Source organism: Stenella coeruleoalba, assembly GCF_951394435.1.
Source record: "Stenella coeruleoalba genome assembly, chromosome: 10".
NCBI classification, from domain to species: Eukaryota; Metazoa; Chordata; class Mammalia; order Artiodactyla; family Delphinidae; genus Stenella; species Stenella coeruleoalba.
The window spans coordinates 63,579,614-63,593,439 of record NC_137156.1 but is presented as its reverse complement, the minus strand read 5'-3'; the positions used below and the strand labels follow the sequence as shown (position 1 = coordinate 63,593,439).

General features: G+C 38.4%; 1 protein-coding gene across 4 annotated transcripts in view; it reads left to right on the top strand.

The window, feature by feature from the left end:
- Positions 1 to 13,826, top strand: part of LZTFL1 (leucine zipper transcription factor like 1) — a 151,369-nt gene that overhangs the window by 86,860 nt on the left and 50,683 nt on the right. For 2 of the 4 annotated variants that reach the window (XM_079933939.1, XM_079933938.1), the window contains 3 exons: positions 2,244 to 2,420; positions 3,434 to 3,537; positions 4,639 to 5,213. In XM_079933939.1, coding sequence (XP_079790065.1) covers positions 2,244 to 2,420; positions 3,434 to 3,537; positions 4,639 to 4,657 — 300 coding nt within the window. In that variant the 3' untranslated portion in view covers positions 4,658 to 5,213. Of the gene's footprint in view, positions 1 to 2,243; positions 2,421 to 3,433; positions 3,538 to 4,638; positions 5,214 to 6,182; positions 6,963 to 13,826 lie in introns of those variants that run through there. The other 2 variants (XR_013830159.1, XR_013830160.1) reach the window with 2 other exon arrangements.

Sequence of the window (13,826 nt, the reverse complement as noted above, 5' to 3'; positions counted from 1 at the left end):
AAGGAAGAGTTTTTAGTTATTATTATACAGAACTTATTATTACTTAAGTTTCCCTTCGGTGAGTGTGACAAAACAGAATGAATTTACTCGTCATGCATCTTCTAATCCACGTATATCTAGCTGTGCTTCTGTAATACAGTGAAATCCAGTGAAGTTCTTCAAGCTTGTCTGAATGGAATGACTGAGTATCACTCTGCCCTGGAAGTCATCGTGTGCTCAGTTCTGCCTCCTTTGGCCTTTCCATTGAGATTAGATGCTGTAATAGGATCCTGTCAGCAGGACCATTGGAGTGAATTTTCATTGCAGCACTGGCTTTTCTAGTGATTGTAGTGCCATTGTAAATGTCTACTAAACAATCCCCAAACTTACTTCATTAGACTTTGGTTATACTTTTTCTATGGAAAATTTCAAACATATACAAGAGTAGAGAGAATAGTGTAATGCGCCCCAGGTACTCATCACTCTGCTTTACCAGTCAGTCATCAAGACATGGCCAGTCTGGTTTCATATTTACCTCTACTTTCTTCTCCCTCTCCCCATGTTTTTTGGGTTTTTTTAATTAATTAATTTTTTGGCTGCGTTGGGTCTTCATTGCTGTGCACAGGCTTTCTCTAGTTGCAGCAAGCGTGGGCTTCTCATTGTGGTGGCTTCTCGTTGCGGAGCATGGGCTCTAGGCGCGCAGGCTTCAGTAGCTGTGGCACGCAGGCTCAGTAGTTGTGGCTCACGGGCTCAGTAGTCATGGCTCATGGGCTCAGTAGTTGTGGCTTGCGGGCTCCAGAGCGCAGGCTCAGTAGTTGTGGTGCACGAGCTTAGTTGTTCCGCAGCATGTGGGATCTTCCCGGACCAGGGCTCGAACCTGTGTCCCCTGCATTGGCAGGCAGATTCTTAACCACTGCGCCACTGGGGAAGTTCCCCCCCATGTTTTTTTGAAGCCAGTCTCAGACGTTACATTATTTTATCTGTAGGTTTTTTGTTTTGTTTTTTGCGGTATGCGGGCCTCTCACTGTTGTGGCCCCTCCCGTTGCGGAGCACAGGCTCCAGATGTGCAGGCTTAGCAGCCATGGCTCACGGGCCTAGCCGCTCCGCGGCATGTGGGATCTTCCCGGACCGGGACACGAACCCGTGTCCCCTGCATTGGCAGGCAGACTCTCAACCACTGCGCCACCAGGGAAGCCCAGTCTGTAGGTATTTTTTAAATAAAAAGATGCGTCTTATATGGCTAAAACAAAAGGAAATATATATGATTTTCAATCATTATATACCAAGGACCATAAATTTCAATCATTATGTACCAAGGACCATAAAACAGCTAAATACTCCAGAACAGCTTTAGTTTCTCAAAAGTAAACCAGTTACCAACATTTTCGGATGATGAATTTGTTTTAAAAGCCATTGAAGGTTTTGCTCCAATTTTGCTTTTAAGATTTGGCAAAAGCAAAATGCGTACAGGCCTTCACTAGATGCAGTGAAATAAAATCTTTTAAAAACCAGATTTCAAAAATAAGTAAGGAATTCTTCTTTTGTTGATAGTAGTGCTTCGTCTTCATAGTTAGCAATTATAGACCATTTTCCTGTCATTAATATAACTTTTGTCTTTTATAAATTTTGTCTAGTTAAAAACATGATCCAGGTAGAGAGAAGATCCAGCTGCTTATATTACACTGACGAAGTGTACAAATATGTGCATATTGAATTAATGTAAAAAACTTAAAATCTTGTAAATTTAGCAAGCCATATAATCAGTAAGCATTAATTAGGCTCTCATAATATTGTAAAACATGTCTGTTACATTTTTTGTATAAATTGTATTAATTTTATTATTTTTCCATCTGTATCATTAAAAATTCTTCACCAGGATTTTTTTACCTTGACTTTTCAAAAATGAAGCTTATTTGCCACCCCAACTTGGGGAAACACAATCTTGTCAAATTTAGGATCCCACCTCTCTTGTTCCTCTTTTGGAATTCCAGCAGTTCATAAATCATATTTTACATACTTGGAAATCAGTGACCACTGAGTGTGGTCTGCTGTGCTCAGGACACAGTGCACTGGGTGCTGAGGGTGAACTGGGTGTGCTGGTGACCCTGACTGGGCTGCAGTGGCAGAGAAGGCTGGCGGGGGATGCTGACATGCACACGCAACACACATCATCATCTGTTTCCATCACCTGTGATGCTGAATCTAAAGCAGTTACTGTTTAGGATGTCAGCATGAAATCATGTGAGTGTATGTATTTTTCATAGGATTTTATAAAGACCCAAGACTTGAGTGACTTGGAAAACACAGTTGCTGCTTTAAAGAGTGAGTTTCAGAAGACACTTAATGACCAGACAGAAAACCAGAAGTCCCTGGAGGAGAATCTAGCGACAGCCAAGCATGACCTACTCAGGGTGCAGGAGCAGCTGAGCATGGCTGAAAAGGTCAGATTTGTCTGTTTATATCCGATTAAGTGATGAATGCAGTGTAACTAAGGGAAACGTTGGACAACTACAGATTCACTTCATTTTTTGTCAAGGTATTAGGCAATTTGTGTTCTAAAGATTTATCATTTGGGGACACTGAAATTCTTCCATCTTTGGCACTAAAATATCTGTGATAATAAAAACCTACACTCCTTCTGTTCTATGGTGAATACTCCACTGAGGGTGGCGTACAGCCGGCACCCTGAGCACCCATTTTGCTCTTCCTGATCAGCCCTCTTACAGTCTGGCAGAGGGATGAGTGGCTTTTTTCTCAAGGGTTCTATACTTTTTTCTTAATTTATATGAGATATGTGGAGAACTGGTTTTTTCGCTTTAGGGGTTAGACTCTTAAGAGTATGGGAGCTAAAATGTAATTAAATTTAAAATCCTCCTCTTCAAATACTGGCAATATTTTGGGATTTGGAAAAAAGAGCATGCTTATTTTACCTGAAAATGAATTTACTTTTTCAAATAGATTTGCCATGTCTATGGCATAGTATGTTTGAGTTATTTGCTAATATTGTACTTGGGAAATGTTACTATTTTATTAGCTTCCCATTTGAAAGAATGTATTTTTAAAGTTTGAATAGTCTTAACTTTATATAAGTATATATTTTTTAAAATTAGAAAATAGGGCTTCCCTGGTGGTGCAGTGGTTGAGAGTCTGCCTGCCGATGCAGGGGACATGGGTTTGTGCCCCGGTCCGGGAAGATCCCACATGCTGCGGAGTGGCTGGGCCCGTGAGCCATGGCCACTGAGCCTGTGCATCCGGAGCCTGTGCTCCGCAACGGGAGAGGCCACAACAGTGAGAGGCCCGCGTACTGCAAAAATAAATAAATAAATAATAAAAATTAGAAAATAAAATAAGCACAATATTAGTAAAATAAGGGCAAAATATATATTTTCATCAGATATGTTATTTCTTTCCTTAACTATTTCTTATTAATGGGCTGACATTTTTCACTATGCAGGAATTAGAGAAAAAATTCCAACAAACAGCAGCTTATCGAAACATGAAAGAGATTCTCACCAAGAAGAATGACCAAATCAAAGACCTGAGGAAAAGACTGGCGAAGTAAGACATACTGATCCTGTCTCTCAGATTGTCTCCCTGCTGGGTTGATGTCTGTCCTTCATTAAGTCTAACCTTGTGTCTGGAGAGGTCAGGCCGGTGGGGAGTTGCTCTGTCATTCAGTCCAGAAGGCTGTGTCTGAGGAAGGCATAGGGGTTTTGGCCAGGCCTCATCTGTAACACCCACCAGCGTTTCTTTTCAGGTTCAGCTGAACCTTTAGCCTCACACAGGGCTACACTAGGCTACTCTGGCCGTGGATTCTCTTAGCAGGATATTGGACAGAAACCACAGCAAGCACATAGGGCAGCATTGGGCATTTCTCCTCAGTGGTGTCCTTGCTGCAGCCCACAACCTGATCATACTGTGCTCTCACATGACAATTTAGGTGCTAGAAAATGAGTCCATGCGTGGGTGCCAGAGCCAGCGTGGCTTAGAAGTTCCATGCCCTATATAGGACCAGTGTCTTTGGTCCAGCCACGTGGTGCCCAGGCAGGGACATGTCCGGGAGGGAGGGACTCAACTGTAGGGAAGCCGAAGCCGTGGTTTCCGCCATGGATGTATAGTTGTTCACAGTTCTCCTGGTCCAGATGGAGTCTTCTAATTGGGGTCATTTCTGTCATCAGTGGCTCTGCCTGGAAACTCAGCTGACATTTTACCTTTAGCAGGGTTCCAGGGTACTAGAGCTAGAAAGTGAATCCCAGATCATATTTTTCCTTAGAGAAGAGGGTCTGTTAACCCTGTACTCACAAAGCCATATCAGCTGTTTGTGTCCATCAGGCCATCGATTAGATAATTACCATAATTACCGCCGAATCCCTAATCTGCTAAGCTATCACAGATCTAGATGCCACATGTAGAAACTTGGAACCTGAAGGTATCTCAGCAGTTATCTGGTCCATTCTCCACCTGTGGCAGGAATCCCGAGTCACCCTCGTCATGCCTTGAATGTATCTGACTTCTACCGTAGCAGTGATTTTAAGTGAAAAATGCAACATTACTGGTTTAGTCACTGGAGGTGTTTCAAGTAAACTTATTTGGTAACAACAACAACAGCAAAAAGTATCATGACATTATGCTGTTAATTGAATATATATCTCTTTCCAGATATGAACCTGAAGATTAAAAACTGAAGAAGATTTCATCTGGAAGCTGCCACTACATGAAAGTACAAGCTGTTTCTCACCTCAGGCATGTATTTGAAGCAGTTTGTTGTATTCCTTCTCTTTATTTTTCTAATATTTAGACTTTGCTTCTGATATTTAGAACTAGAGTTCCTATTTCAGTTACCTAATTGAGGAGAAAACCTACTGACTGATTCTGGCCTGTCATCCCAAACTCTTCTCTGCTGAGTGCTCCAGAATCTTAGTTCAAATGCAGTGAGAATTCTTTATAGTAAAGAAGAGGCTTATCCTTTTGCATTAGTGTAAAGAGCACGGCTTTTCAATAAATGTTAAAGCTAGCATTGTTTGTACTTGTGCATTCCCCAGAGGAAAAATATATAATTATTAAAGATAGTTATTACAAATAAACCTTATTTTTTAACATGAAATCTAATTTGTTTTCTATATGTGATCATCAAAAAAATATGAATTTATTGAAAATGTGAATACCATCTATTATAGGCATCATTTTTACCAATTATAATGAAAATTAACAGTGAACATGAGGTTTCGGTTAACTCCTTTGGTCTCTCTAGCTAAATGCTGAGGAGGGTCAGACATTTTTTGCAGCATAACTTACGAGTCCGTATTACTAATGGAGAAGGCAGAGCCATCCTGTACTTATACAGTTGAGAAAGTATCTGGATTCAGAATAAATGTAATCTTTATACTTCAGTTTCCAGAATATTCTTTTAAGTTATGTTAAATGAGAACACTTTTTTTTTAATATATAAATTTATTTATGGCTGCATTGGGTTTTTGTTGCGGTGAGTGGGCTTCTCATTGCGGTGGCTTCTCTTGTTGTGGAGCACGGTCTCTAGGCACGCGGGCTTCAGTAGTTGTGGTTCACGGACTCTAGAGCACAGGCTCAGTAGTTGTGGCGCACGGGCTTAGTTGCTTCATGGCATGTGGGATCTTCCCGGACCAGGGATCGAACCCGTGTTCAATCCTGCTGTGGTTAAGAATCCTCCTGTCACTGCGCCACCAGGGAAGACCCAAGAACAATTTTTAAAAGACGTCTATTTAACATAAAATCAGTTACCAGACCTCAGATTCAACTTTTGATTATAGTTTATTTATTTATGTGTATCTACAGTAACTGCATTTTCAAGAGGTTTTGATTACATTTCCATTAGTCCTGCTTTTTCTTGTATGATTTTGAATAAATCATTAGAAGTTAGGTATCATATCTGCACTTGTGTAATGCAACAATATACTCTAAGGATAAACAAAATAAAGCCCATAAAGCAATAATGCCTCAGAAGGAAAGTACTTACTTTTATTACATTATTTAGAAAGTAATTATTCCCACTTCCAAAAGCAGAGTGTCACACCCTAAATGAATGCCATCTGCTAAGAAAGGTCATCCCACTTCCACAAATGAAGATTTTATTTACCAAGAAGAGTTTATTGATCCAAGGATAAGGCTTCTTGATATCTTTATTCAAGCTCTTAATACTAGCCTTGAATTTGTTGTTTTTCTTGTAGGTTTTATATTAAAGTACTGAAGGAACAAATGATGAAGGGTAAGATAATTTCCCCCCAAAAGGACACAGAAGGCAGTCTTAAAAAGGTGAATGAATGAGAGAAGGGAGGGGAAAAGATCCACTAACAAGCCAGCACTTACTGCATAGTTGTTTCTCACCCATCCCTCACTATTCAGGTCACTCATTGGGTTCTGTGTCCTTTTAGAGCTTTCACTGAGGGTTCCAGTCTTACCCCATATTTCTTTAGGCAAAAATTGATTCTCTCTCTGAAAACTATTCCATTTTTTATAGACCAGAATATTCTGTGTAATTCAGAAACAGACCTCTTTAAATGGCTTGTGTATCTTTCAAAAACCATTTATTTTCTCTCTATATGTTTCTTAGTTTGATGTCCATAGGGAAGGAAGTTATGTTGAGAAACCTATGTTGCTAGGTAGAATTTCAACTTTGTTTTCTTTTTTTTTCGGTAGCAACTTTTAAATATTTTATATATGCAGTTCAGTAATTCAAAAGTATTTATGAAACCTTAAAACCTAACTAGGCCCTGCATTAAGATAAACAAACATGATATTCTTTGACATAAATTAACGTGATGATTCTTCCACATATAAATACTTTCTGTGCCTGTTTTTGTCACTGTGTGTGTGTGTGTGTGTGTGTGTGTGTGTTAACTTATGTGCCTAGCAAAATGCAATGTTAAATTTTTATTTATTGAATGTTTCCTAGTCTTAAGATTTATCTCATTTAACCAAGAAAGAAAGCCTTTTTAGTTGCTGTATTTTGGGTGTGTAAGAAAGTTGCCTCAAGCCCTGATTGAATTTTCAGTGTGCGAAGCTGTATAGACTGTGCACTGTGGCTGTTATAATGCAGCTTTAGTTTAGCTTAAATATTCAAGGCTCCTGCTAAATTATGACTCAGACCCTTTATTGACAAAAGTAAACTGTAAAGGGTTTTTGTTATTAATCTCTTCTGTTCAATATTTAAGTGTTCATTTTTTCTCATTATGTATTACATTTGAGTCATATTAATGTTTAATGATCATTTGTTTATATTTTATATAACTCATATGGAAAGTATTGCTCTACATTGAATTTGTTACGCTATTTTATAAAACCTTTGCTATTTGTTATTTCCATTCTGATGAGTTGAAAAGGGTTAATAGAGATGTTTGCATCTTTATTTTTTTATTGAAGTATAGTTGATTTACAATGTTATGCTAATTTCTGCTATAGAGCAAAGTGGCTCAACCACACACATACACACATTCTTTTTTATATTCTTTTCCATTATGGTTTATCTCAGGAGACTGGGTGTAGTTCCCTGTGCTATACAGTAGGACCTTGTCGTTTATCCATTCTAAATGTAATAGTTTGCATCTACTCATCCCAAACTTTAGTCCATCCCTTTCCCTCCCCCACTCCCCCTTGGCAATCACAAGTCTGCTCTCTATGTCTGCAAGTCTGTTCCTGTTTTATAGGTAGGTTCATTTGTGCCATACTTTAGATTCCACATATAAGTGATATCATATGGTGTTTGTCTTTCTCTGTTTGACTTACTTCACTTAGTATGATAATCTCTGTTTGCATCCATGTTACTGCAAATGGCATTATTTCATTCTTTTCTATGGCTGAGTAGTATTCCATTGTATATATGTACCACATATTCTTTATCTATTCCTCTGTCGATGGACATTTAGGTTGTTTCCATGTCTTGGCTATTGTCAATAGTGCTGCTATGAGCATAGGAATGCATGTATCTTTTTGAATTATAGTTTTGTCTGGGTATATACCCAGGAGTGGGATTGCTGGATCATACGGTAATTCTATTTTTAGTTTTCTGAGGAACCTCCACACCATTTTCCGTAGTGGCTGCACCAACTTACATTCCCACCAACAGTGTAGGAGGGTTCCCTTTTCCCCACACCCTCTCCAGCATTTGTTATTTTTAGACTTTTTAATGATGGCCATTCTGACCAGTGTGATGTGGTACCTCATTGTAGTTTTGATTTGCATTTCTCTAAGAAATAGTGATGTTGAGCATCTTTACATGTGCCTACTGGCCATCTGTATGTCTTCTTTAGAGAAATGTCTATTTAGGTCTTCTGCCCGTTTTTGGATTGGGTTTTTTGTTGTTGTTGTTTTGTTGAGTTGTATGAATGGTTTATATATTTTGGAGATTAAACCCTTGTCGGTCGCATCATTTGCAAATATTTTCTCCCATTCTGTAGGTTGTCTTTTCGTTTGTTTTTATGGTTTCCTTTGCTATGCAAAAGCTTGTAAGTTTGATTAGGTCCCATTTGCTTATTTTTGTTTCTATTTCTATTGCCTTGGGAGACTGACCTAAGAAAACATACAGTTTATGTCAGAGAATGTTTTGCCGATGCTCTCTTCTAGGAGTTTTATGGTGTCATGTCTTTTGTTTAAGTCATTAAGCCATTTTGAGTTTATTTTTGTGCGTGGTGTGAGGGTATGTTCTAAGTACATTGATTTACATGCAGCTGTCCAACTTTCCCAGCACCACTTGCTGAAGGGATTTTTCCCATTTTATATTCTTGCCTCCTTTGTCAAAGACTAATTGACCATAGGTGTGTGGGTTTATTTCTGTGCTCTCTTTTCTGTTCCATTGATCTATATGTGTTTTTGTACCAGTACCACACTGCTTTGATTACTGTAGCTTTGTAGTATTATCTGAAGTCCAGGAGAGTTATGTCCCCTGCTTTTGTTTTTTCTTCCTCAGGATTGCTTTGGCAGTTCTGGGTCTTTTATGGTTCCACATAAATTTTTGGATTATTTGTTCTAGTTCTGTGAAAAATGTCATGGATAATTTGTTAGGGATCACATTAAATCTGTAGATTGCTTTGGGTAGTATTGCCATTTTAACAGTATTAATTCTTCCAGTCCAAGAGCATGGGATATCTTTCCATTTCTTTGAATCCTCTTTAATTTCCTTTATTAATGTTTTATAATGTTATAATGTTTTCATAAATCTTTCACCTCCTTGGTCAGGTTTATTCCTAGGTATTCTTTTTTGATGCAATTTTAAAAGGTACTGTTTTCTAACATTTCCTTTCTGATATTTCACTGTTAGTGTAAAGAAATGCAACCGATTTCTGAAGAGATGTTTACATCTTTAAATGCTTGGTGCTTTTAGATATATCGGATTGCCAAAAAAATTGGCTTTAATGATTTCCCTTTGCTTACGTGTAAATACTTAACACATAAAGCTTTGGCATTATAAATTCAACACATGATTTCTCTCATGTAAGCAAGTCTTTCAGAATAAAAACCATCTCAGCAAAATATTTAGTATCTAGATGAAATAATAGTATTTAGGCAATATTTAAAGAAAATGATTTTCAACACCACATAGAAAAAAAGTTTCAGTATTTTACAGATAAAAATCGACCAATGTTAAACAAAGCCAAATTAGACTTTGAAAATTATAATTTTTAAAAAGTAGCAATATGCCTACTATCAAATTATAACTTATAAAATGGATTTTCATGAGTACTTAGAAAAGAAACTTATAATCCCCAGGAGCCAGCGTGGGTTTCCCTAGCAAGAAATCATAGCAGACTAAACTCATTTGTCTTTTAAGAGAGAGAGATGTGGTATATGAGGATTTCAGCAAGGTGTTTGTCAAAGACCTCATGATAATACTGTTAAAAAGAGTCTTACTGGGGTTCTCCCAAATGCAGACTTTGGGATAAGGATTTGGGTGTAGGTAGTTTATTTGGGAAGTGATTCCAGGAAGTCCTGTGGGAGACTGAAGACTTGAGACAAACTGAGAGAGTCACCACTAATACAGCTGGGGCTCAGTCCTGCTGGGGACCCCCTGAGACACAGGCAAACATCTCCACATTCTTCCACTACCTGTGCTAGATTCCCCCTCGCCCTCAGCCAACATTTCTTGTCAGAATTGCTTGCTTAGTGAGCCAGACCTTCCTCTTTTAGGGGTCTGAGCCCATGATTATTTTGCTCTTGTCGTGCTGTTATTTGTGAAATTTCCCATTTATTATTATCCCCAAGTATCACCAAGAAGCACACCTATGAATCCTGAGTCCAGAAAAACTTCCTCCGCCTCATTGTGTAGCAACAACCCAAGCTCCTCATGATAATTAGGGTCAGTTATCCTTTGCCAGTATGGTAACTCCTTTCTTTGCCTTCTAGTCCATGGACTTGAAGAGCCCCCAAATGAGCAGGCAGCAGTCATAGCTTTGGGTCAAATAGAACCCTTACTGTGTCTAGAAACATTAATCCCCAGTGTCTAAAGCTGTGGAATCATGAAGCACAAAATCCCCAAGTGAGTAACAAAATGATGGTGAGAGGACCCACAGTGTTTGCACCTCTTGGTTCCCAGAATTATGTGATCTGGTTGTTGGTTCAATATATATACCATATCATGAAGGACTACTCCTCAGCCCCATGGGGCATCATCTGCTATCGAGTAATTCCAACATTTAATAATCTGGCAATTTCCAAGTGATGTAGTATATGATAGGACCAATAGACCTTGTGTCCCTTTGCCCATTGTCATACTTCTTTGACTTTAGTCCCTTTCTGTGGGTCCTTGGTTTGAGACAACATTATGCAGGATCCCCTGTGAGCCCTCAGTAGTGGTATTGGCAGAGGCATGGTTGACAGGTAAGGCAAACCCATGTTTGAAATACATGTAAGTTCCAATAAAGATGAATCACTGCCCGTCCCAGAGTGGAAGAGGTCCAACATAATCAACTTGTATCAAATTGGCTGATTGTTCTCTTAGAGTGATAACACTATATAAAGGATTCAGCACAAATTTCTACTGCTAATAGTTTGGACATTCAGCAGTAGCAGTAACTAAATGAGCATTGTAGAGAGGGGACCCATACAGAGCCTCCAACCCTATCAATATGACTACTTCATTTATGGGTTCATTATCCAAACACTGAAGCAGCTGAGGACAGAGGCTGGCTGACATCTGTGGACAAGTCATTCTGTTCACATAGTAGTTCAGCATCTTCTACAATGGATGTTCTCTGATGGGTATTGACAAGAGATAAAAAGATCCATCCCTCATACTTAATAGTGAGAAACTTGAAGCTTTCCTACTAAGATCAGATACAAGGAAAGGGTGTCTCCTCTCACTGTTCCTTTTCAATATTGTATTGGAAGTTCTAGCTAATGCAGTAAGACAAGAAAAGGAAATAAAAGGTATTCAGATTGGGAAGGAAGACATAAAACTGTATTTGTACACATATGATATGACTATCTAGAAAACATGGAAAGAATCATCAATAACAACAACAAAAACCTCCTGGAACTAGTAAATGATTATAACAGGGTTGCAAAATACACAGTTAATATACAAAAATCAATCTTATTCTTTGTATACCAATAATGAACAAGTAGAATTTGAAATTCAAAACACAATACCATATATTTGTGTTTGTACCATATATTTGTACCATATATTTGTATATGTATATATACCATATACTTTACCCCAAAATGAAATACTTAGGTATAAATCTAACAAAAGATGTGAAAGATCTATATGAGGAAAACTGCAAAACTCTGATGAAAGAAATTGATGAAGAACTAAATTAAATGGAGTGATATTTCATAGTCATGGATAGGAAGACTCAGTATTGTCAAGATGCCATTTACTCCCAACTTGATCTATAGATTTAATGCAATCCCAGTCAAAATCCTAGCAAGTTATTTTGTAGATATGATTTAGTAGATCATTTTGTCTACAAAAATGATTCTAAAGTTTATATGGAGAGGCAAAAGACTCAGAATAGCCAACACAATATTGAAGAACAAAAAAGTTGGAGGACTGACATTAAAACTTACTGTAAAGCTATAGTAATCAAGATGGTGTGGTATTGGTGAAAGAAGAAAGCAGACAGATAGATCACTGGAACAGAATAGAGAGTCCAGAAATAGACCCACATGAATATCGTTAACTGGTCTTTGACAGAGGAGCAAAGATCGTACAATGGAGTGAAGATAGTTTTTTCAACAAGGGATGCTAGAACAACTGGTCATCCACATGCAACAAAATGAATCTTGACACAGACCTAACACCTTTTACAGAAATTAATTCAAAATGGATCACAGACCTAATATAAAATGCAAAACTGTAAAACTCCTAGAAGATAACATAGGAGGAAACCTAGATGGCCTTGGGTATGGCAATGACTTTTCAGATGCAACACCAATCCATGAAAGAAAGAATTGAGAATCCGGACTTCATTAAAATTAAAAACCTCTGCTCTACAAAAGACAATGTCAAAAGAATGAGATGATAAGCCACAAACTGGAGAAAATATTTTTAGAAGACACATCTACTAAAGGACTGTTATCCAAAATGTACAAAGAAGACTTAAAACTCACCAATAAGAAAACAACGTGATTTAAAAATGGGCCAAAGATCTTAAACACCTCACCAAAAAGATATACAGCTGACAAGCAGATGAAAAGATGCTCTACATCATATGTCATCAGGGAAATGAAAAGTAAAACAATAGTGAGAAACCACTACACATCTATTAGAATGGCCAAAATTCAGAACACTGGCAACACCAAATGCTGGCAAAAATGTGGAGCAACAGGAACTCTCATCCACTGCTGGTAGGAATGCAAAATGGTACAGCCACTTTGGAAGACAGTGCGGCAGTTCCTTATAAAACTAAACAAACTTGCCATATGATCCAATAATTGTGCTCCTTGATATTTACCCAAAGGAGTTGAAAACGTATGTCTACACAAAAGCCTACACGTGGATATTTATAGCAGCTTTGTTCACATTTGCCAAAATTTGGAAACAACCAACATGTCCTTCAATAGGTGAATGCATAAACTATGGTACGTCCGGACAATGTTAAAAAATGAGCTATTAAGCCATGAAATGCATTCTAAGTGAAAGAAGCCAATCTGAAAAGATACTATATGATTCCACCTAAATGACATTTTGGAAAAGACAAAACTATAGAGACAGTAAAAATATCAGTGGTTTCCAGGGGTTGGGGGTATAGGGAGGGATGAATAGGTGGAACACAAAGGATGGGGGGTGGTGGTGAAAGTACTCTGCATGATTCTATAATGATGGGTACATGTCATTATACATTGGTTCAAACCCATAGAATGTACAACACCAAGAGTGAGCCCTAAGATAAGCTGTGGACTTTGGGTGATGATGTGTCAATGTAGGTTCATCAGTTGTAACAAATGTTCAACTCTGGTAGGGGATGTTATTATGTGGTGAAGGAGGCTATTCATGTGTGGGGACAGGGAGTATATGGGTACCTGTACCTTCCACTCAATTTTGCTATGAATGTAAAACTGTTCTAAAAAATTAAATCTTAAAAAAAATCCATCCCCACACTCTCTGTGCTCTTTACCGTGAATCTATCCATATGCCTCTTTCCCAGACCTCCTCATTTTCAGTCTTCCAGACTTGATCCTTCTGGGTTCCTGGCCTCCAGTCAAACCATTCACCACTTTCAAAAGTCCGTATATAGGGGCTTCCCTGGTGGCACAGTGGTTAGGAATCCATCTGCTAATGCAGGGCACATGGATTCGAGCCCTGGTCTGGGAAGATCCCACATGCCGTGGAGCAACTAAGCCCATGCACGACAACTACTGAGCCTGTGCTCTAG